This window comes from Olea europaea, unplaced genomic scaffold (genome assembly GCF_002742605.1).
Source record: "Olea europaea var. sylvestris unplaced genomic scaffold, O_europaea_v1 scaffold622, whole genome shotgun sequence".
In the NCBI taxonomy this organism is placed as follows: domain Eukaryota; kingdom Viridiplantae; phylum Streptophyta; class Magnoliopsida; order Lamiales; family Oleaceae; genus Olea; species Olea europaea.
Genome location: NW_019264576.1, coordinates 336,060 through 360,379, shown reverse-complemented (window position 1 = coordinate 360,379; position 24,320 = coordinate 336,060). Strand labels below are relative to the sequence as shown.

General features: G+C 33.2%; 3 protein-coding genes and 1 long non-coding RNA gene across 4 annotated transcripts; 1 reads left to right on the top strand and 3 right to left on the bottom strand.

The window, feature by feature from the left end:
• Window positions 1-3,284: 3,284 nt before the first annotated feature.
• Window positions 3,285-5,429, bottom strand: LOC111389782 (LOB domain-containing protein 20-like). The gene is made up of 2 exons (XM_023014750.1): window positions 4,678-5,429; window positions 3,285-3,711 (listed from the first exon to the last, which is right to left on the bottom strand). The coding sequence occupies exons 1-2, from the start codon at window positions 5,035-5,037 to the stop codon at window positions 3,361-3,363; spliced, it is 711 nt and encodes a 236-aa protein (XP_022870518.1). The 5' UTR covers window positions 5,038-5,429; the 3' UTR covers window positions 3,285-3,360.
• A 4,034-nt stretch (window positions 5,430-9,463) lies between these two features.
• LOC111389786 (cation/calcium exchanger 1) lies at window positions 9,464-11,358 on the bottom strand. The gene has a single exon (XM_023014754.1). It carries the CDS (start codon window positions 11,356-11,358, stop codon window positions 9,652-9,654), a length of 1,707 nt encoding a protein of 568 aa, XP_022870522.1. The 3' UTR covers window positions 9,464-9,651.
• A 9,765-nt stretch (window positions 11,359-21,123) lies between these two features.
• Window positions 21,124-24,062, bottom strand: LOC111389789 (protein PNS1-like). The gene is made up of 2 exons (XM_023014759.1): window positions 22,307-24,062; window positions 21,124-22,215 (listed from the first exon to the last, which is right to left on the bottom strand). Exons 1-2 carry the CDS (start codon window positions 23,438-23,440, stop codon window positions 22,081-22,083), a joined length of 1,269 nt encoding a protein of 422 aa, XP_022870527.1. The 5' UTR covers window positions 23,441-24,062; the 3' UTR covers window positions 21,124-22,080.
• On the top strand, window positions 21,419-22,435 carry LOC111389790. Its single transcript, XR_002701797.1, has 2 exons — window positions 21,419-21,515; window positions 22,102-22,435. It is a non-coding gene; the product is annotated as an uncharacterized LOC111389790 (long non-coding RNA).
• Window positions 24,063-24,320: the final 258 nt, after the last annotated feature.

The following is a 24,320-nucleotide window of genomic DNA, read 5'->3' as shown; positions in this document are numbered from 1 at the left end:
TTAAAGATAATGTGTACATTGTGCAACCAGAGGGTTATAACCAAACAGACCAAAGTTCGTGAACTAAAAAAAGGCACTGTATGGACTCAAGCGGGCTCTTTATATTCATTGAAAAACCTAGGCGATTAGCAATACTTGGGATTGAAGCAAGAAGGGCAGGAACTAGTCTCTATCTTAGTCAAGGTATATAGCTGAAATTCTAGAAAGGCATCAGGTGGATACCTTAAAATCCTTCTCTATTCCCATTGCCAGGAGAAAAAATTTCTCAATTAATGACGCAGAAGCCATGAAAAACCCAACAATTTCGAAGCATAATGGGGGCACTTCAGTATCTTTACCAGACCAGAAATTGCTTTCTCCTTTAACAAATTAATTCAATTCTTGCAATCGCCTACAGATTTAACACCGGAATACTGTCAAAAAGTCCTTAGATATGAACAAAATACATCAGGGATTGCATCTCAAACCCTTTGACAATCTTTTCCCAAGCCCCTATTTGGTGGGGATTGAAATCAAATTTTTAACAGATTTTGATAAAAATTGATAAAATGTATGGTTGAAAATTTGTGGGTCCCATAAATTTGTGGTTAAGATTAATTATTGACTTCATTTTAATTTAGAATTTAGATTTTAATCCATACGAAACACAATCTAGTTGGTTATTCAGATGCTAATTTGGCATCATGCCATGATGATAGACGTTTTGTTGGTCAATCATTCTTGGTATACATTATAGCGTACACTGAGTTTTATAATTTGTCACGTGGCATCATACAATTGGACAGTTTAAAAAAAAAATCTCACAAATCAAGATTTGACACCAAGGACGATGCCAACCATAATTTACAACATTGATGTACGGATGACTTAATTTTCTATTGGTGGATATTGTGTCTATTTTGGCGCTTCCTTTGTCTCGTGGCAAACTGTCGTGGCTAGATAATGCACAAAATCAAAATACAGAGCCCTTGCTCGAGTTAGTGCAGACTACACCAGGCTCAATCTCATCTGAAAGGATTGCATTTCCATCAACCATTTTGTCCCATAAAGTGATGTGATAACTCAAAGTGCCAGCTCATAGGCATCTAATCCCGTATATCACGCTCAAAGCATACGAGATTGACATGCATTTTTATTCGTGATAAAGTCGCCAAAAAACAACTTAAAGTTCGACATATTCCAACATGTGGTCAAGTGGCAGATTATATTATCAACAATTAAGCTATTTATACATTAACTTTGATGTCCTTATTGACGGATGGGTGACGTGGTAAGATTGTAATGGTTGACTTAAATGTGTAAGATATGAAAGATGATGTGAAATTTTGTCAAGTGTAAATTCGGTAAATCAAGGTGTAAATTAAAATGTACAAGTAGCAAAATTAATATTATCAAACCTCCTTCTTCGCCACAATTCAATTACTTCGAGAGCAAATTCTGCGGTGATTTAATGTTAGAGAAAAGTGTGGTATATGTAGCAGAGGATGTAACATCACTTATTGTAATATCTTTTATTCTATTTTTTCATATGGACCACCTCTTTTTGAATAATCATCTCAATAAATAAGTTTCTATCTCAGCATTTGTTCATATTGAGCTATTTGTCCGAATCAAGTATTTTAACTAGGGTCAGGCAACCAGATTCGAATCGAATCAAAGTCAACCGAATCGAACAGTTCTTCTTAAGTTAAATACGCGAACGAGTATCTAAATCGAGAATCGATGGGTTCAATTTGGTTCGATTCTCGTTTCTAGATCAAGAACTGAAAAATCGAATAAGAACCAACTCTCTCTAATTTTATTTATTTATTTATTTATTTTAAATAAGTCAAATTATTTTTTCTAAATAAATTTGCTAACGAGTTAATTTAGTTTAAGCCCAAAAATATGATTTTAGTATTTCTAATTTTCTCGCAATTTTAACAATTAAATCTATGAAGATCTCAGTAAAGAGAGATGCAAAAGACGTATAAGATTGAATTACGTTATTTTGTAAAAGCTAAAATTGAATATCAGAATATGTCATTTGTTAAATTAATATGATTTTGTAAATATTAAAAAAATTAATTATAGTACAGAACTGGGAACAGAATGGAATCGAATTGAACAGAATTGAATCAAACCCGAATGGTTCCATAATTAAATTTGGACCCAACGATTTTACTTACTAAATACTCGAAAATTTCGAATTTGATTCGATTCTCGTTAAAAGCGAATCAAACAGGATAATGCTGACCCCTAATTTTAATTGGGGCTTTGCTACACAAACAAGCCACATGGCCCTATTTTTGCCGGTGGGGATACCCCTCTTTGAGAAAAATAATTCTTTTAACAGAAGCAATAAAACTATTTGACTAGTGTAAATTCAATGAATAAATTACCTCTTGATAATTTTGAATCGAATCTTCCTTGGTCCATACAGACAAAATGTATGATTGACGCCAATAGTTTATCGCAGAAGAAAGAACTTAGGAAGCCTATTTTTTCATTATTTACTAGCAGATTTTTTTGACTTCATCTTAAAATAATTGTAATGGTTACATTAAATGTGTAAAATGTGAAAGATAATGTGAGATTTTGTTAAATATAAATTCGGTAAATCCAGATATAAATTAAGATGTATAAGTAGCAAAATTAATGTCACCAAACCTCTTTCTTCATTACAATTCAACTACTTCGAGAGCAAAGTCTGTGGTGATTTAATGTCAGAGAAAAGTATATAATATGTGGCAGAGGACGTAACATCACTTTATGTAATATGGTTTATTCCATTTCTGTTGTGAAATGGCCAAGTGTCATATGGACCACCTCTGTCTGTATCATCTCAATAAATAAAAGTCTCTATCTCAGCATTTTCCATATTGAGCTATTTGTCTGAATCAAGTATTTTAACAGTGGCTCTGTTTTTCCTTTTTTCCATATCCCCCTGGAAAACAGGGCCCATGTCGCCCTGTACGAGAAGAATAATTCTTTTAACAGAAGCAATAAAATTATTTGAGTACTGTAAATTCAATGAATGATTTACCTTCGGTGATTTTGAATCGAATCTTCCTGGTCCATAGAGACAAAATGTATGACTGGTTCCAATAGTTTATTACGGAAGAAAGAACTCAGAAAGCCTATTTTTCGGTATTTACCAGCGGATTCCCCCCTCCCCCCCTCCACATTAGTGTTCACTGTTATCCAATTCCAATGGAATCTCCAACATCTGCCCTTGTTGAGTTTTTATGGAGGTGCTTATGATTAAATTGCACGGGTTTGGTTCTCAAATTGTTGTGCCTAACTACTTAAAACATTATATTCTCTAATCACAATGCAACCATATAAATATTATTAATTCGAAAAAAAATTATACATCTCTCAGTGGAATATCTGATTAGTGAATGCTATTGGATCGCGACTCTCATCATCTTCTTCTTCTTCCTCCTCCTCGTCATCTTGTCCAGACGGGAATGTTCGTCGACTAGGCTCAAGACTGTTAGAGGGAGCAGCAGTCTGTTCGAGGCTAGTCGTGGTGCTGAAATTGTTGATGTTAATAAGATTATTATTCGAAGCAGAAGTGTTCGAGTAAGCTGGCTGTAACACTGAAACATGTTGCTGCTGATGATGTTGTGGTTGCGATGGTGAATTCTGAAGGGCATTCACCATTGCGTATCTACTGTTTATCAGCTGAGTTTGCACCAATGAAAGCTCCTCTTGAAGAGATGCCACCTGAATATATTTACATAGCAAGTCACCTCTTCTTTGGAAATTATCTGTACTCCCTCCAAAAGAAACAAGAAATGCAGCACCAAAACGCTATTTCTTAAAACAAATTGGATGAAACGCCTTGGAAACGTTTTGGTGGTTATAACTCATAAGTTCGGTGTGAATAATCTCTTTATCAGTAATTATTGATTGTTGAAAAATTGTGTTTCTTTTTTCTATATCATCATTTAGTTAAGTCATCCTCCTACCAACACTTTTTCGGTGGAGTGTATTGCACCGGACTTGCTTAATACGGTTTATCTGGCTGACATGGTTTGCAGGCTATTGCGTCAGTCCGAGGGTTTACCCAATACACACCCGAAGGATAGTGACTGTGTGTTCCTTCGTCATAGAAAAAAAAAAAGGTATACATCATATGATCAGCTTTTTCTTGTTATAATTCTACTTTGGAATCCCTTTTTGGTTAATCATATTCATCGTCACCTTTTATATTATTTTGAATTATATATAGCCTACATGTTAATTATTGACGGTTCGAACGCTTTTTGAAGAAATGTCACGTTGTCATAGAAATTAATATTTCAAAGACAGTACTTTATCAACTGTTTTTATATTAGCAATATTATGTGCTCTTTTCAGAAAGTATATAAAATTGATCTTTATTTCTACTGAGCAAAAGTTGGTAAACTTAGCTTGCAACCAGACCACTTTAGCTGATAATTCTATTACCAAAATATGGAACTAAAATTTCCATTTTAATTCTAGTGATATTTTTCTTGAGCTCAAATTAATATGGGACAATATTAAAGAAGAAAAGGGGCGCGACTCTTTTTTTTCGTTTGTTCAGTCTATCCGATAAACAAGCATGCCTAGTATGATTTACGTAAAACACTTAGGATATGTTTGGAAAGTCGTAATGGACTGGACTTTTCTTTCTGATATAATTTTATTTTTATTTTTTGCACAAACCTGCTGCTGCAAGGCAATAATTGTTGACACACAACCATAAACCGGATCCGAGAGTCTTGCCTGAGCCTCATACGATATTGTGACGACTGCATCATGTTGCCAGTTAGCTGGAATATGCAACAAGAGCTTCGACACATTTCTCGCCCCGAACACCTTATGCACAGCTGCAAATCGAGCAGCTCCTTGATCCGAGCCAAAATGAGGAGCAAATACGCATTCAATAATACACTTCCTCCTCAAGACTTTGCATGCACCGCAAGGCGCATTAAGCGGCCGTGGCGACCCTGTAGCCATCTCGGCGCGCTTTCCCGAACCCTTGCGACGATTCCTGGATGTACCGTCTCCTTGTGATCCATCCATGCAGAAGCAAAAACTAAGAAAAAAATTCAGTTAACAAGAAAAAAAAGGGGTGTTAAGAATTGTGTTTATAGTAGCGATAACTGCACGTAACTCTCATGAGGATTTAGAGAGAGAAAGAGACGAAAGTTTGGAATAGGAGGAAGAGTTTGGTGTGTAAATTGAACGTGCAAAGGGAGTGTTAATGTTACAATCTTTGGGCAATTTGTTTGATGTATAACAGGGCTGTGCTCTTGGAAGGCACAAGATTTGTGCTGCCCGTAGCGTGTGGGATGGTGAGAAACAAATGTATTTGGCTGTCAAATCATGCAAGGAAGCATATATATGCAATATTATGTATTTATGCATTTATAATGTACGAGTACCTAATTATACATGTACATACCATTTTTTGTTTTAGACGGTTCCATCAATCTATTTTTCGAGTAATAAGTTGACATTCAATTTCTAAAGTTTCTCTTCAACTTTTTATTACAACCCATGTTTGATAGAAATTAAAATCAAAATTTCAGCAGAATTTGATAAAGGTTGATGGCATGTGTAGTTGAAAAGTTGTTGTTCCCATAAGATATGTGGTTAAAATTAATTGTTGACTTTGATTTAAATTGAAATCTAGATTTTGATTTCTACCGAACACCGGCATAGTGGTATGATCCCTTCAATGATATAAATAGTTCAAATTTTTGTTAAAGAATAATTTAATTTTATATATGTAACTTTATGAAGTTAGGTTTTTGTTTTTCAACTTTAAATGTTGACAAATAAATGTATAATGATGAATATTTTCACGAGGGCCAAGTGACACTCTAATGCAGACATACACAATTATTATTTATTTATTTATTATTATTTTTTTAAATCATGGAAGAGTGATAAGTAACTTGCTCCCTTTTCAAGATTTTGGATTAATTTACTGCTCAAACAATAGGTTGAAAAGAAGAAAAGCGGAATGAAAAAAAAAATGAAAAAAGAAAAAAGAAGAGTTGAGTTCTAAACCCCTTGTGATTTTTTGGAAGACGAAAACAAAGAATTTTGATAAAAATAAGGCCAGTATAAAAGATCTAATATCACTATTTTAGGGTGGATGTGCTCAACCACTGAGCTAATATCCTATCGTGTGAGCCTTCCACTGGGGGCCCGCTATGCCAAAAGCGAGAGAAACCCCTTCTTTTTTCTTCTCATAAAAGTTATTTCACAAGGATTCGCAAGGTAATGTAGAAGAGGGGAACAATCACACTTGGAGAGCGCAGTACAACGAAGAGTTGTATGCTATGTTCGGGAAGGATGAATCACTCCCGAACTAATTTACCATACAATCACCTTTATACCAAGGTGATGGGAAGGATGAATCGCTCTCGAACTAATTTACTATACGAACACCTTTATACCAAGGTGATTGTATTACATCATTCTTTATATTTTTCTTTGAAGTGTACGATATTTTCTGTATCATCACAAAATTTTAATATACTAGTTAGAGTTGAAATTATATTGTTATTCTAAAATGTCATATATATGCTGTAAAAGTAATATTTAATATCAATTTGTTTGGAGAATTTGATGAGTTTCAAACGAACTAAATAAAATAAAATTTACGATATAAATTCATTAAAAAAATAGTACTCTCAAAACTCAACTTATATGATTTGAATTTGATGATGAAATACAATGAATATTTTTTTATGCTAAATCTGGTAAATAAGAATTAATTGTTAATATATGTAACACCCATTAAAATTCTTAAATACATTAATAGAAATAAATACATATATAATAACTTTAGATTTATGTAAATCAAAATCTACCAAGTCAAGATTCATTAACTCTAGATTGATGTGAATGTTAATTAATTGAAAATTAATAACACGAAATTCATGACAATAATTTTGTAATATTTATTGCATATTGAAAAATAAAAAGTAATGTATTATTGAAATTATTGATTTATAGTAAGGTTAAAATCGTTAAAAAATAATTGTCAATTGATGTAATATTTGATATATGATAAATTATGTATATTTAAAGATGGTATCTGAAGAGACAAAAAAAAAATTAACAAAGCCGTTTGGTTAGTTAAAAATTATTTTTTTAAGTAGATTTTATTAATAATTGATGAAACATGTATTTTATGGGTCGGAAATTAATTTGAATTTTTTTTTTTTTTTTTGAAAATATGGGCTAAACAAAGCATAATAACCCAATATTAATGAAACTTATTCTTTTAAAACATAACATTAATAAATCTTAATTATTTTAACTTGATGAATAAATTACTTGACTAATTTTAAATATCCAAATGATTTAAATGTTAACATTGTCGGGATCAATTAATAATGCAGGAAAATAATTGTGCAAATCGAACGGCGATTTTCTTGGTCAATTCGATTTCCTTGCAAACTGAATTAGGCAAACCTAAAGCCTATAATGCCGGAATTTGCTTGGGTCGTCTTATTAATTTCAATTCCTTTTTCGATATATGCACATAAATAATTAAAAAATTCTTGCTTATATTATTTTGTTAATTTAAATTTTTGACTATCGATTAAACTCAGTTCAAGTCCATTATTTTTACATTACTATATCGTAAATAAGTGAATAAAGAAAAGTCGGTGAATTCCGAAATATAAGGAAAAAATTTCTTCCTATTCAATATTAGCTAGTAATTTGAAGAGAGATAATAATCCAAATGGTCACTTAACTTTGTAAAAGGTTTCTACAGAATTACTGAACTTTAAAAACCACTTCCAAGTCATCACTAAAGATTTTCACCGGATTACTGATCTTTAAAAATTACACCATTCAACACTAAACTTTGTAAAAGGTGTTCCAGGTAATCCTTGGGAAATCTTTTGCAAAGTTTATTTATCGAAACAATTATTCGATTGATGGGCTTTTTCAATTGAGATGAGACGATACTTTGAATCAAAAAATGATCAACAACATTAGTGATCCCGTGAAAATTTTTCACAAAGTTTAGTGATAAATAGGGTGATTTTTAAAATTCAGTGATCCCATGAAATTTTTTTGCAAAGTTCAGTGATGATTTAGATAATTTTTAAAGTTCAATGACCCTTTAAAAACTTTTTGCAAAGTTCAGTGACCATTTGAATTATTATCTCAATTTGAAGAGGAAGAAAAAAATAAATTCGACAGCTGGACGAATAAATTTACACCACCACAAATTTTCCTACACTAGACATCTAAAAATTGTTTTCACAGTGAAGGTCTTGCCTGTTATGATATTAGTTAGTAGGTCAATTAAAGTGGGCCCCAAAAATTAAGTTGTCGACGAATTCATATCTGTGCACGTGTTTTATAAATACTAACCTAGAATCGTGTTTAATTGCAATTGAAATAACTTGCAAGGATAGTACGCGATTTAGTCTTTAAATGAAATGATTAAAGAGAACTATTGTTTATGTGACATCACTACACGATAGAAACTATTGTTTTCAGTGTGAACGTTGTTAAAACAGTAAATCGAATTATTATTAGTGTGACAATTAGTGACGGAGACAACACGCAACGAGTCCATGTGGCTGTCCTTGCGAGCTCCATCAAGATTTACAGCTTCGGCAAACCGTATGCTGCTCAAGCTGCCAACGAGAGGTTTGCCATAACTTTTTTTGCCTTAATTAAAAGTGCGACTTTTTTTGGGCTTGCACATTTTTATTAAATTTCGTTACCAATGTTTGTTATGAGATTTCTATGGCAAGTTTTAAAATTGACTCGTTAACCAAAGCATGTCCTTCTGGACACTAGTAATAAAATTAATTCTTATGATTAGGTTTAGCTCAACATATTTATTTCTTTTTAAAACAATGTATTGCTACATTTAATACTTCGATCACAAAATCTTTAAACTAACTTAATTTGCTGAGATATAGAGTCAATTTGAAGTTTATACCTTCTTGTCTTTTAACTTCAACTGGGCATGAGGAAAACTAGAATATGTTGTCTTAGTGGACCAATTTACATTGAAATAAATTGGACGTCAGGCGATATTATTGGCTCAATCCATCAAATTGTCATACATTACAAAACTGTCCAAATTCTTTGGACTTGGTCACTATGAGCTGAGCTGTCGTGTCAAACATGAGCTTCTTTGTCAAATTGTAATCCACTCTCTCCCAAAGAATAAACTAAAAGTTGTTCAATCATTTAATGCCAACATGTAAATGAACAAGTTCATTTCGATTTCTTATCCTTATAGTTTGCGAGTTATGTTACACGTACATTGGAGTGTCCATAACAGTATTCACCTCCCATACATAGAAGGGACCCAGTTTGGATAAATGATTTTCTTTCTTTCATGGAATCTACTGTTTACCCGGACATACATTTGGTGTTCCAATAGTCCATCATGCAATTTGTAAGCGTAATTATATTGCGTACTTTACATGATATATCGTTTAGGAAGTCTTAACTCTATCATATAATACGATTGTGTTACATGTACATAATAGTTTATTAATTGATGGGTTGCGTTACATGTACACAATCATTTACATAATGGTTTACCAGTTTAATTGGATCAAAATCTCATCAATTAAATAACTTTCCCTGATTCATAACTAACAAGAATGGCCATACTAAATGGCCATTTCTTCAAGGTTTCTAGTTAATTTTGAGCAATCCTAAACCCTTTACAAGCCTCGTGAATAGAAAGCACAAGTATATGGCCAAGAGGCCAATACCTAAACATTTATCCAGCTGCATGTTCCTCTTTGGCAAAACCACAAGAGCCCACAATAATCCTCCAATAAAGAACCCTATGGTTTCATACAAATCAGAATCCCTTGGAATCACGTAACTTGATGGATATTCTGACCATGAAGCAAGTAAGAGTGACAATCCCAAACCCACCAATGTATTGAAAAGTGGACCAGCATAGCACCCGGATACTGCAATCTGGGCTCCATCTGGACCACCTTTAATTGCCATAGTCAAATTGGATATCAAGTCCCCTACTGAATTACCCCACGCTAGTACCGTGAGCCCTAAAAATGAAGGGCTAATTCCAAGAATATTACCAAATGCAACCAGTAAAGAAACCAATTCTTCTGCAGTTATGTACGTCCAAGCTATGCTCATTAAGAACCCTCCTACGAGCCATAGCAAAAGGCATTTTCTTGGTGGGCTGGAGTTTCTTGTACTAAAAATTGCAGAAATCCCAAGAATGATTCCAACCAAAGTTGCAGTCACGTAAATGGCCAAACTAGTTTTTCCTACCTGTAAATTCCAAAGGGCTGCTAGAAAAATTGGTGAAAGTAAAGCAGAACATACAGCAAATGGCTTAGACCACTTTTCTTCACTAACAGCTGGGATTGTAAGTCTTCTTGGTAAGTAAATAGGCAATTCCAAAACATAGAGAAGTAGATTCAAATAATAACACTTCTGCTCACGAGTATTCGACATAGAAGGCCTTATTTCGAGCTGTACTACTTTATCTGAACTTTCTTCGTCGACATAGCCAAGTAATGGTGTTCCAATTGCACCAAGTTCGTCGAGAACTGGGGGATTGACAACCATTTCTTTCTTAGAGTAATACATATGCATTACAGAAACAGTCGCAATATACAGAAAGTAAACAGAAAGAAAGCAGATTGCAAACCATAAGCTAATTTTTCCAAAGATCATGATGATGATGAGACAGCAAAGTGCCAGAAGGATGAAAAGAACATCCCGAATGAAGCTCCGTTCGTCGACCATGATCCGGCGGGAAGATACCGTTATACTAATAACCCCAACGACGAAACATGATATAAAGATGGCCCCTCCCAATACACTGTTGAGGCCAACATCACCATCACCAGATCGTGTAAAGGAAATTATACTTGCAAAAACGTCATTAGCTCCATTTCCAAGTGGAAGAAGCGTGGTTCCAGCAATTGTTGGGGATAGTTTCAGCACTCTAGCCAAGCTCTCCACAGAAGGGCAAAAGTACTCAGAAGTTGTATTTCCCAGAACATAAAACAACACAAAAAGCCACAAAAGAAGCACTAAATACCCAATTCCTGGAAATTTTCCACAGTTACAGTAAAAGATTTCCAGATAATTCACATACCCATTTCCCCAGCAAGCAGAAGTTGACTTCACAAATCGGCACTTGGATTCATAATCAGTGAATTTGTGAACGCCACTGCAATTACGAATTTCAGCACTTCTATGGAGATTCTGCAAGTGGATGTAGCCGGAAATTGTATTCTTGGGTTGGTTAAGAGAATTTGAAACAACATAAAAACAGATTAGGAAGAGAAGAGTTGAATTGATGAAGAGAGACAGGGGTTTCTTGGAGAGGGATTTGAAGATGAAACTACCCATTCATATACAATTGCAGAGGAAAATTGTGGTGTTTAGGCATGTGAATATAAAGGAAGTTGCAGAAGAGGAAAACTACAGGGTATTATTCGACTTTGTACAGGCACGACGGGTTTGGAGTATTTGGTGAATAACTTTAATAAAGTGTGGTGTGAAATAGAGGGGTAGGTATTAACTTTAATAAGTGTACTGGTTTTGGACGCTTCTTTAGTACAAGGACCGAAAGATGTGATAAGTAATTATTTTATGTGTCGGTATATTTACGTAGGTTCTGTATTGTTAAGGGAAAAATTCCGAATAAATCATATGGAGATTTCAAGGCCTATGTTCTCCAACGATTCACCATTATAGAAGGGATATGTAGTCTTAAGTTTTGCTTTAAATGAAGAAAAAAAAGAAAAAAAAAAAAAAGAAAGAACCTATAGAGATTGGATATGCACCATGTAAAAATAGAAATTGACGTGCTTGTGCTTTGTCAAATGGATTATTAGCAAACAAAACATCTCTATCGTTTGTATTTATTGTGTAAATCGTCACTATTGTTTCAAATTTGGCAAGCATTTCAACATTTTCTTGCGAAATTGGTCCTTTCCGTTTCCTTTCGTTATTTCCTTCCCTCAAATATGGATGATTGGTGCAAAACATCCATATTGTTTGTCTTTATTGCGCAAAACGTCCATATCATTTATTTTCTCTATTAAAGTGTTGTAAAATTGCTAATTCACATTCCCTTTTAAATAAACAAATGGAAAAGAAAGAAATAGTAAAAAAAAAAAATTGCGACTGGTTCAATTTTTTTAGAAAAATACAAACAAGTCTTCTGTAAAACAATTCAAAATATATTAATAAAATATTATTTCATCTTCCCAATTAACCTTATTTACCCCTACCCTCATCATCTACCCTCGACCGTCACTAAAATAATTAAAAAGAGAATTAAATGTGTAAAAAAAAAATAACAAAAATATTAAAAATGGATCTTCTTCCCTTTCCAATTCCGCACCCTACCACCCATTCTCACCATCTCACTAGAACACATTCAGGGATTTAACTATTTTTCTATAATCCAATTTTGTGTTTCAACATGTTTTTATTTTCAAGAAGTTACAAAAGCTTGTTTTAGGTTTTTAACTATTTTAAAGCAAATTCTTTTTTCTATCTTCTTGTTGTTGATTACACACACATATACACACATTGTATTAACTTCAAAATTTGTTTTGATTTTGTTCAAGTTTCTTTCAGAAGATGGGATTTCTTATTCGATTAGAGGGTTTATTCAAGATTTTAGTCAAAACCTCAATCCTAACTGTAAAAACTAAAATCCAGCTAAGATTTTTTTTATTTTTTTATTTTTTGTGGTTAAATTATTTTAAGAGGAACTATTTGAAAATTTAAGGACTTTGACTGCATCTTTATTTTTTATATTATTTATTTTTTATACTTGTTTCTTTAAATATGAGAGTAAATTAATTATTTTAAAATGCTTTAATGAAGAAAATAGACAATAAAGATCTTTTGTTTTTGTGCAATGAAAGCAAGTGATATGGACGTTTTGTGCAATGAAAACAAATTATAGGGGCTTTTTGCACCAATTATACATATTTAACGGAGCGAATTGAGCAACTCCGTAAGAAAATGTTGAAATGACGTGTAAATAACAAATTTGAAACGATAGGACTATTTTGCGCAATGAGGGTAAACGATAGGAACGGTTTGTGCTAATTACCTTTGTCAAAAATCATGGGTCTATAACAATGTTTGTATCTATTTGATGGGGATTAAAATCTAGATTTTAGCCAACAACTAATTTTAATAACATATTTTATGGAATACACAAAAAATAGGATTATATCTCTTCGATAACAACAAATCAAATTTTGTTTTCATTACATTAAAAATTAATTACATTAAGCCCCTATTTAGCCCTTTTTTGGAGAAAATATATTTTGAATAATTGATTGTGCGATTAAAAAATAGGAAAAAAATTTAGTTGTGTGTAAAATTATTTTATAAGAGAATGTGTGGTTAAAAATGAATTTCAAAAAAATAAATTTCGAAAAAAATAAGACTCAAAACAGTATATATGCTTGTCCTTTTCTTTAGTTTTTAACTTCGTTTGGTAGAACTTAGAAGTACCGATTCCACCATTTTCTTCAGAGTTACTTCAGAGCTACCTCAGAGCTTGTCGTGTAAATTTTGATTGTACTTCTTTGTCCTTTATAACCCCTTGTATTGAGATTATATTATTTATATACTAAGCCCTCGTTTGAATTACATTATTGTAAAAATCAGAATGAAAAATATAATCGTGATGGACTCCATATAAGAGATAAAAAATCAAATATAATAATTTAATATGATGAATAACGATTATATTTTTCATTTTAATGAAATAATAATATTGCTCAAACAAGACCTAAGTATCGCATATAAAATGCTTTTTTAAAACGACAAACAAGAGAGAGCATCTTTTAAATTGGACCAAAAATGCTTGTGAATCTGCATTATTGTACCTCTTTGTCCTTTTAAACACCCATTGAGATTATATTATTAATATACTGAGTACCGCATTTAAAATGCCTTTTCAAACGACAAAATAAGAGGAAGTACCTTTTAAATTGCACCAAACATGCTCTGTAAATCTGCATAACGAGAGTGTTTGAGCTCCATTTTTATGAAAAATGTATTTTAAAATAGTAAATTAATAAAAAATGTGTAGTTGAAAAATAATTTTTTTAATTTATGTGTAATATTATTTTAATGAAAAATGTGTTGTTGAATAGAAAAAAAAAGTACTTTGGAAAAAAAAATGGAAATCAATCAAAGCCATACTGTAAGGCATGATAATTGTTATTTTTAAAGAAAGGGAAATAACCCATTTTAAAAATTATTAAAATTTTCACTGCGACTTTAAGATCTTGTTTGAACCATATTTTATCGAAAATTCATTTTCAACTATATATTTTTCAATAAAATAATTTTACACATAAATCAAAAATTATTTCTTATTTTTTCAACTTCACATCCTTCAAACATTCTTCAAAAAGGACTATTACAAATTACATTTTGGGAAAAATTCATAAATAAGAGTTTAAGCATTGCACATTTCAAAATCAAGAAAACAAGTTTCAAACTCCAAAAATCAAAATTTTATTTAAATTTATTTCTGATTTAATTAATTAAATATATTTATGTCACAGATTTATGCAGTTTGGTCACAAATTAATAATTTAGTTAGTCACTTATTATTTTTTGGTTACAAATCAGAAATTTAATGTTACAAATTATTTTACGATCACAATTCAAAAATCTTATAGGTCACAGTTTGTTCATTGGTCACAAATCAAAAAACTTATAAATCGTGATTTATTTATTGGTAATAGATCACAAATATTATATGTCACACTTATTATATAGTCACAAATTATCGAGCGCAAATTAACAAATTTTTATGTCACACATTATTTCTTAGTCACAATTTATCCTTTTACTTAGTCACATATTGTTTATTGGTCATAGATTAACCAATTTAATGGTTACAATCAACCAAATCATTTGTGACCACCACCAACACTTGTAATCACCATCTCACCACTGTCATCAGCCGCAACACCACCAAAATTGCGTTGCCATGACCACTACCACCACATCTCACCCACCCACAACCTCCACCACCGCACCATAGCACAATCATAGCCAACGTCACAACGATCACCACTAAAACATCATCAAAAAATTTCCCCACAGCCAAAAATCCAATACAATAGCTAAATCCATTCCCACCTCCACCATTGCAGAAAAACGACACTTATGTCGAGAGTATCGTCGCCCAAAATCGGCAACACAATCAACACAGCAACCTCACCACCACTACCAACAAAACACGCCCCAAAATCACTCCACAACCACCACAAAATTAGATCCAAAACCATTGCAACTCCAATCGACCTCCACTACTTACAGAAATGGCACTCATGCCGCGAGCAGCGCCGCCTAAAACCAACACCACAATCACCATCGTAACCTCACCACGACTACCAACAGAACACACCTTAAAATCATTCCACGACCACCACAAAATTAGATCAAAAATTGTTGTAGCTTCAACCGACCTCCACTATTGTAGAAACAACGCTCATGCAGCGAGCAACGCCGCCCAAAACCGGCACCACAATCACCATCATAACCTCACCACCACTACCAAGAAAACATACCCCAAAATCACTTCACAAACCACCACAGAATTAGATCCAAAACTGTTGCAACTCCGATCGACTTCCACCATTACAGAAAACGGTGCTCATGTTGTGAGTAAAGTCGCCCAAAATTAGCACCACAATCACTATAGCAACCTCACTACCACTACCAACAACCGCCGTTGATAGATAGATCAAGTTGTGGGTACAAGCTACTTCTTGTGGTAGCGATGCTACGTTGCTGACAAATGAAGCCACCTCGCATAGAGGTACTTCGATGGCATCGTTTTCCGTCAAAGAAAGTGGTGAGAATATAGAGGGAGAGACTTCTGACAGAGATGTGAAAATAGAAAGAAAGAGAGAGGAGGGCAATTGAGGGTAAAATAATGTAGGGTTTGAAATTGTGTAGGTAAATTAATTAATTTTTAAATATATAAATTAATAAAAAATCTGATTTTTGAAAAGGTAAACATAGTATATGATTTATGAAATTGAATCTTTAAATGTATCAGTTTATATAATTTGTGAAAATTACACAAAATCATACTTCAATTATTCAAAATTCCTAAATCAGATTGGAAGTTTGATATTTGAAAAATTAGATTTTTTATTAATTATTTAAATAAATTAATTATAAAAAAAAACCTACCCACTACCCAGCAAAAGATGCAGTCCGTCCTCTTGCTCTCTCGTCTTCCTCTACCCCTTACTTCTCTTCTCCAGCGAAGATGCAGCCACAGTCACAAACCCAGTCGTAGTCGATATCGCTATGAAGACACTGTTGTCGCTGCTCAACACGCTTCTCGATCTGCACAACTCTGCGACTATGTAGATCAACGATGTTAGAAAAATATTGTGGGCATCGACGAAGCAGTATTTGCGAGGCAGAACCACCCTCTCGCTCCAGCGACTCTTCTCAGGTGATGGTGTTTTGTATGGTGGAGATTTTGTGGTAGTGGCTATGGTGTTTGTGTGGTGGTGTTGATGGTGTTTGTGAGGTGGCGACTTAGGGTGGTGTTTGTGGAGTGGCAATTTTGGGTAGCGTTTTGTGTGGTGACGACCTTATAGTGGTGATTGTGGTAGTGGATCTAACGGTTGCGATGTGGTGGTGGTATAGGCCGGTGTGCAGTGCCTCAACGCCGCTGTCCATGTGGCACTTGTCGCAATGGTGGTTGTGTTATTGTTGATGTTATAGTAGTGGTGATGTCAATGGTGGTGGCGGTAGCACGACATCGCTGGTGGTTGTTGGCTATGGTACGATGCTTTGGAGTGGTGGGATGGGGTGTGGGTGCTGTTGGTGTTGTAGTGGTGGTGGCAATATGCGACGTCGCTGGCGGTGGTTACCGGTGGTTCGTCGTTTTGGATTGGTGGGATGAGGTGTAGATATTTGTAACGATTTTATTGGTTGATTGAAAGTTGTGACCAATGAATTGATTAATTTGTGGTCAATATGGTGGTGATTTTGGCGGTGACGATGGTGGTGGTGGTCGTAAGTGTTAATAGTGCTCATAGATTATTTGGTTGATTGTGACCAATGAATTGATTAATCTGTGATCAATAAACAATATGTGACCAAGAAATAATGTGTGATCTAAACAATTAATAATTTGTAATTGTCTAATAAGTTATGATCTATAATATTTGTTATATGTAACCTATAAAGTTTTTGATTCGTGATCAAAAAAGTAATATGTAACCTATAAATTTTTTTATTTGTGACAAAAAAATAAGTTATAACTAAAAATTAATTCGTGACTAATTATTTTTTGATTTGTGACCGATAAACAAACAGTGACTTAAAATTTTTTTGAATTGTAATCGTAAAATAATTTGTGACATAAAAATTCTGATTTGTGATAAAAAATAATAAATGATTAATTAAATTGTTAATTTGTGATCAAATTGCATAGATATGTGACCTAAATATATTTAATTAATAAAATAAATAATTAAATAATACATAAATTTTAATAAAAATATGATTTTTAAGTTTTAAATTTATTTTCTTAATTTTAAAGTCTATGATACTAAAAACCTTGCTTATAAAAATTTCCGTCTCCACTTACATTATTCCCGACAAATGGGCTCAAACAAGGGCTAATGCACACTGGAGAAAATTGGAGTAAATAAACTGGAGAGGGATCAGAAACCTCAGTAAATACAAAATATCAATTATCAAGTGACTGAAAGGTTTTGCTCGAAACTTCGCTTCTTTATTGCTCTAGCATATAAATTCTAAGGAAAGAAATGGATTGTGGACTGAAGATAACACCTTCAATTGGTTCATTACCTAAATTTTCACAATTCAGTCGTTATTCTCATACAAATCCCAGATTTATATCCAAACAGCTTTTCAGAATTTACACAAACGACGCCGTTTCTAGCTTATCGTCTTCCTCTTCCTCACGGGTTAGTATTTCTACTTCGCATTCTAATTTCTGATGGTAAATCTGTAGTTTGCAATTTATGATGTATTTATGTAGATGCAGTTTGGAATTTTGTTTTATTCAATTGGTTGATTCTCAGAGGATTCATTTTCTTTGCAAGATAGGAGACGATATATAATTTATTAAGAAAATTAAAATGGAAAATTAGGAAGTCAAAAAGCTGTACAATAATAATTGAAAACCATGTTTTGCTTATAAAATGTGGGTTTTAACTTTGAAGAAGTGAATGGTATTAAATTCTTTACTTGTAAATTTCTTAATTTTGTTTGAGTGAGTACGGTGTAATTACATGCAATAAATGAGAAAATAATTGCATATAATACTACTTTAAACTACTATGAATTATGAATCAGGCATAATTATTGTACGACAGACTGTCCTGTTTATCATAGAGAGTAATGCTACATAGTCAGCTTCAACCCCAGTTTAGGTTAGGGGTGAACGCTGTTCGATTTGAACGATTTGTACTATATTTTTAATTCAATTCATTTCATGTGGTTTGAAATTTTTTTTTCAAATCAAGCCAAACCATTTTATTTTTCAAACCAAACCATAATTTGCGGTTTGGTTCGATTTTAATCAGTGATTTACCTATCGACATTATAATAATATATTTAACATATAAATTTACATGAGAGCTAATAATGTTAGATATTAAATTACATTTATATTTGCCATAAAACCCATGAATAAATTATTTTCAAAGTTGGTTGCTGAAAGATGTTAATAGAACAAATATATCTTTCTTCATTTTTATTTATCTTCTATCGTTTGACTTTCATATTGTCACATAACGGTTGGTAAAGGTAAAGTCACATTCTGTTGTTATAGTTTGGTTAAAACTCATTTTGTATTGTTAATGAGATGTTAAATAAGGATTGAACACAATATATTTAGATATACAAAGATTGATAGAGTTTAGGCTTATTGGAAAATTGATGAAGTTCATTCTCTAACTACTTTATAAAAGAACAAGGTAGTAGTACTAGTTAGGGAATTTTAATGTTTTTATACAATCAACACGCTCCCTCCTTTGTTCTTTCCAAATCACAAACAAATTTATAATCATTTAGACACACAAATAGTCATTTTTCTATCCAAATTATAACTCACAAGTGTATGATAACTTCAAAAACAACAAATAAAATAAAAAACGAAAAAATGACTTGAATGAGAATCTAAGACTTACTGAGAGAGAAGAGAGAAAGAGGTGATTCAATTAGAAATTAGCAAACTAATAGGCAAAAGGCAACTAGCGATTCGTTCAGCAATGGCAGGCAATCGTCAAATATTTGGAAAATAAGAGTTTATATTAGGGTTTCTAAAGTTTTGGACATGGTTTGTTGTCGTAGTTTTGTTGAATTATGATTTGAATTGTTGAAAATTTATGTTTTTTTTTTTTTTTTTCATTTCACATGATCTAGAAATAATTTTAGTTTAGTTTAGATATCAATTGAGGAGATGTGTTGTGAACTTGTTAAACTATAGGCCAATAATGATGAGCCTAATTTATTTTTTATGATTATTTCAATGGCTTGGTTGTAATTTGTATTGTTAAATTGATTTTTTTTTTTGAAAGGTGAAAATTGTAAGATTTATAAGTTAATAAAATTAATGTTTTAATTAAAAAATTTAAAAATGGTTCGATTCGATTTTTTGTGGTTTTTGAAAATCAAAACCTAAACCAAACTATTTTGAAACGGTTTGATTCAGTTTGAGGGAAAAAACCACGAGTTCACGTGGACCCGAACTGACGATTTCGAATTAACGGTTTCGCGATTTTTTTGTGTAGCCCTTGTTTAGGTTTAGATGATACGTTAAATAAAATGTGAAATTAAATGAGTTATTTAATTTTACCTATCAATTAATGCCACGGTAGTGCTACCTAGACTGGAATTGTAATTTCAGTGAGGTTAAATAGCATTACTTCATTACAAATAGAATACATGGAGCTGTTCTTTAACCAATTAGCCATTTTAGCAATATTAATGCTCTTGAACCTCCATTTAAGTGTTCAAAATATCAAACTTTGGATGTGATGCTATATTAATGTTTAAAATATAGTATGGAACATTTTAAGTGTCAACCCGACATGCGATTTTTTGAAAAAGCTCCAACATGTTATGTCATCGACACATTGACTAAAATATTATTATTATTATTATTATTATTTTAAATTTAATAGTCTAAAGTAAAATGGTAAAAAATTAATCTATGTAACATTTTTCCAATTGCTTTGTTAAATGATAAAGCTACAGAAAAAGGTAAATTAAATGCTAAAAGAAGAAATTTCATGGAGCATTTGATGTTATTGGACTCAACAATTTGAATTGAAAATTAGATTAGTTTAGCCCCTGTTTTATTTCCATTCTTTGGCCACAAAAATGAAAAATATAACCGTTATTCATCATATCAAGTCACTATATTTGACTTTTTATTTCTTGTGTAAGTCCGTAACGACTATATTTTTCATTCTCATTTTTAGAAAAATTGAAATCAAACAAGGGCTTACTTCCACAGACTCCAATGTCTCTTCATTTCCTATTTTTAGCCACGTCTCCGCATTTTTTTCTTTATCGTCTTCATTTCTTCTTCACGGTCACCGTCTCATTTCTTCCCGCCATCCTTTTTTTAACTGTTTTCTTCCGATCATCTGCATTTCTTCGTCTTTAACATGCCCCCAAGGACCTCCGATACGCTTCGACAACTAGTGAAAAACCTACCGGTATCCGATACGTGTCGTGACACCGATACGTCGACACCGATGCCGACTATGTGTCCTTTCTTCCCAGGTGATAAGTAATCAGAAACTTAAAATAATAAAAAGTTGTAATCTAAACAAGAATTAAAATCCTATTATAACAAGAAATAGTTTCTCGCCTTATTTGTAATAGAATTGTCATATATCATCCCCTCCCACCCAAATAGAGTGAGAAGAGGAGATAAGTATGACCTTTAAATGGTGATTATTTTTAAAGTCGTGGATGCCTAATTTTTGAGCTGTTTGAAATGGTGCTTGCCTTTTCATCTGCTTTGCAAGGAGAGGAGCAGGTTATGATATGTTGAACAGAAAACTCAGCTGCCCCTGTACATTTCCTGTGTACCATTTCATGGTGCTACTTGTCATATCTAGGACAAGATACTTCATGCGAAAAAACCAACACTACGAGGACAGTTAAGGATTCAATTTTAAGAACAATTCCAGGAGCTGCAGTTTATATTGTAACTCTTTTTTTATCATCCATTTGTTTCTCTCCATCTTTTTTGTCGTGCATCGGATCAGTGAAGGAAAATGATTCACATATCCGACCCTATATTTACTGTGAAGATTGCATAGCTGGTTGTTGTATTCTCATGTGTCTGAAATTGTACTGATACATATAATTCTTAAAGGAGTAGCATGTGTTGGGGAGTGTCGATATTTCCTTTTTAACCATGCAGGTTGTGGTGGAACTGGAAATACTATGTGTTCTGAATGTGGAGGTCGTGGTCACATTGGAGTAGCCTGACATACAAGGTTTGCTTTTCATTATATCAATTGTCTTCTTGGATGTGAACTTCTAACAAGGAATATCATATCCAATTAAAACTGTTCAAGACATGTAGATTATTTAAAATATTGTTGTAATATGTGACAAGTGAAAACATAATTTATTATGAAGTGCCCTGGTAAATTCTTTTTAATATTAATTGATTTTACTGTTCTATTTATCTATTATTTGCGAGAAAGAAGTATTGAATGAAGTGCGTTGAGAATTCCGCTGAAAATTCATGAGGATTATTAAGTAGAAATTTGAAATGAGAGAGACGAAATACGTTGCTTGCAAAAACTTTTATCATAAATGCTCCTAACAAATCCATCAATTTCTGTTATCAAAAGCTTTTATAACTAGTTCCGCAGTGAATGTCTCAAATCTATCAGTAATTGTTTCTCTACTTATCCAAATGATCGTAAAATGAATAGAAATAATCACATGTCTACAATTGTAATGCAGTATATTATATATTTCTGAGAGTATTTCTTTACCATACTGATTGTATCTGTAATCTGTGAGATGTGCTGTCTAAACTGCCCTTGACCGCTATACTTGTGATCTCTGTAGTTCCAGCATCATGTTAGATGGGCGACCAGCATCCGGATGCTGGTTCTGGTGTTCTGAGTAAGCGACATAATATGCTGAAACACTAGCTTGTACCCATGCCATGGCCACCCTACTCTGCAATTCACACAATTTTTAAATCGGTTTCAGTTTTGGAGAAAAGAAAAACCCTGAGATTGAAAGATCCCCATAAGAGTTGGATACTTACCACAAGATATCCGGTTAAGAACGTATACATTGTCACTCCAGTTGCATAGCTCCTATGGATCACAAATGCCCATATGCCTCCTATTAGTGCACATACAGATCCTGTTGCTACACCGGTTAGAAAGCAGAATGAACTAGTGAGATCAGAATTTATCGTCTTTTCAATTCCACGTGTTTTAAACAATTCCCATGTCTCAATTGATGCCTGCACAATTCCTTTGTGGTACACCCCTGTATGCACAAAACCCCATCTGTTTCCGTATGCTACAAGCCTTGAGGCAATACCTGAACAGCAATCTGCACATGAGAACATGAACTCATCTACATCGCCTGATATCAAACTTATAGTTCGAGCTATTCCTGTGATCACACCAACAATGGGTACAAGAATAGATCCAATGCAAATACTCCCCATTGAATGTTTAATTGTGCTTTTGAATGCTGCTTTAAATGCAATGTCTATTTTGTGAGCAAATTGCATATATTTGACGTGTGACACAGAAACTTGCATTGCATTCCTGATGATCTGCATGGTCCATGTTAAGCTTGCGATGATTATGAAAATGAATAGAGAGTCAAGCTTAGTTCTGGTCGCAGTGGCTCCTCCAATGCCGGTTACGAGGAAAGCTGAACAAAGAGTACCTATGATGATTGATAGAAGTATAACCATGACTTTTGGAGGATGGTGAACAATAGAAACTGTCACTATTCGGGTGGCATTCTCCAAACGAGGATTAACCCAGCATGCATATAAGGATTGAATAAGGGCTGAAAAGAAGGCAATAGCAGACGCTGCTGAACTCACTGGGGTGCCTATGTAAATTAGTAAAATCCCAATTGCGCAGGTAAGAAGAGGGCTAAGCCAAAATGCAACCCTAATAGTTCTTGAAGGATTGGTTCTTGTGAATGCTTGCCATGTGAAACCTATGATTCCAGCACAAGCCGTTGAAGCAAGGACTGGCATATACCACTCCTTTGAATGGAAATCTTGGGTGTGAACAGCTGATAGGGCACCTCGGATTGTGAGAACGATGACCAAGATGGTGATGAGGAGAACGTGAAAGTAGAAAATATACTGAAAGAGCTTGTTAAAGAAGTTCCCCCCCGTCATCTTGATACTGGTTTCTGCCTGCATTCAAAAGGAACAAGTCGGTATGATCCAATTCAGTAATAGACTTTGAGAAAGAAAATCAAGAAACAACAATTGGGATTGCAAGAATTGGGATGTATTAAGAAAGATCAGAAACAAGAATTTGGTTTTAGTGTGCGGAAAACCAGGGAAAAAAAAGTATTTGCAGACCCTGATTTCTTGATGGAATGCTGTACTGGAAGACGTTGACCATATATTGCTGCAGTTCAATGGATACCCCCACCAGATTCCTTCTTGTATTCCACGTTTCAAGAACAGATTTTCAACTTAAAAAACCATTTTTCTGTTTCCTATATTCCCTTAAAATCCTCACGACTCATCTTTGAAAGTTCAAACCAGGCCTTTTTTAACTCATTTTTTAATCACATATTCTCTCAATAAAATAATTTACACATAAATCGAAAACTTTTTCCGAAAGGCTATTAACAAAAAATCTCTATCAAGGAAGGGGCTAAATATGGTGGATAAAGAAATGTCAGCAGAGGTGATGTCATTATAGAGAGGGGTTATAAATATTTATGACCTGTTTGATAGTGATTACGAGAATTGATTTTTTTATGTTTAAGAGAGAAAAATGAGTTCCATCTGTGCGTAAAGAAGTAAAAAATGACGGTTAGAATGATGAAATAATGATTAAAAAAATAATTTTTTGGGATGAAAAATTGTTACCGAACGAGGGCTTATTATAATTTTTAGTGTCTATGGCATTATGAGTCTCGTGAGGCAGTTTTGTATTATTTCTTTTTGGCATTGGGGATCCAATTAGAGAAAGGATTGTTCATTTTTGTAGAAGAAATTGGGGTTTGTCAGGAACGGTTTTGGTTAACAAACTCAACGGTTATTAACTAACTAAATATTGTTTTCC

Bases quoted from the DNA above. Each gene is read 5' to 3' on its own strand.
- LOC111389782 (XM_023014750.1), bottom strand. From the start codon at position 5,037: ATGGATGGATCACAAGGAGACGGTACATCCAGGAATCGTCGCAAGGGT. The intron at 3,712-4,677 runs GTTTGTGCAAAA...AAATATATTCAG, and splicing joins TTATTGCCTTGCAGCAGCAG to GTGGCATCTCTTCAAGAGGA.
- LOC111389786 (XM_023014754.1), bottom strand. From the start codon at position 11,358: ATGGGTAGTTTCATCTTCAAATCCCTCTCCAAGAAACCCCTGTCTCTC.
- LOC111389789 (XM_023014759.1), bottom strand. From the start codon at position 23,440: ATGCAGGCAGAAACCAGTATCAAGATGACGGGGGGGAACTTCTTTAAC. The intron at 22,216-22,306 runs GTAAGTATCCAA...TGTGAATTGCAG, and splicing joins TCTTAACCGGATATCTTGTG to AGTAGGGTGGCCATGGCATG.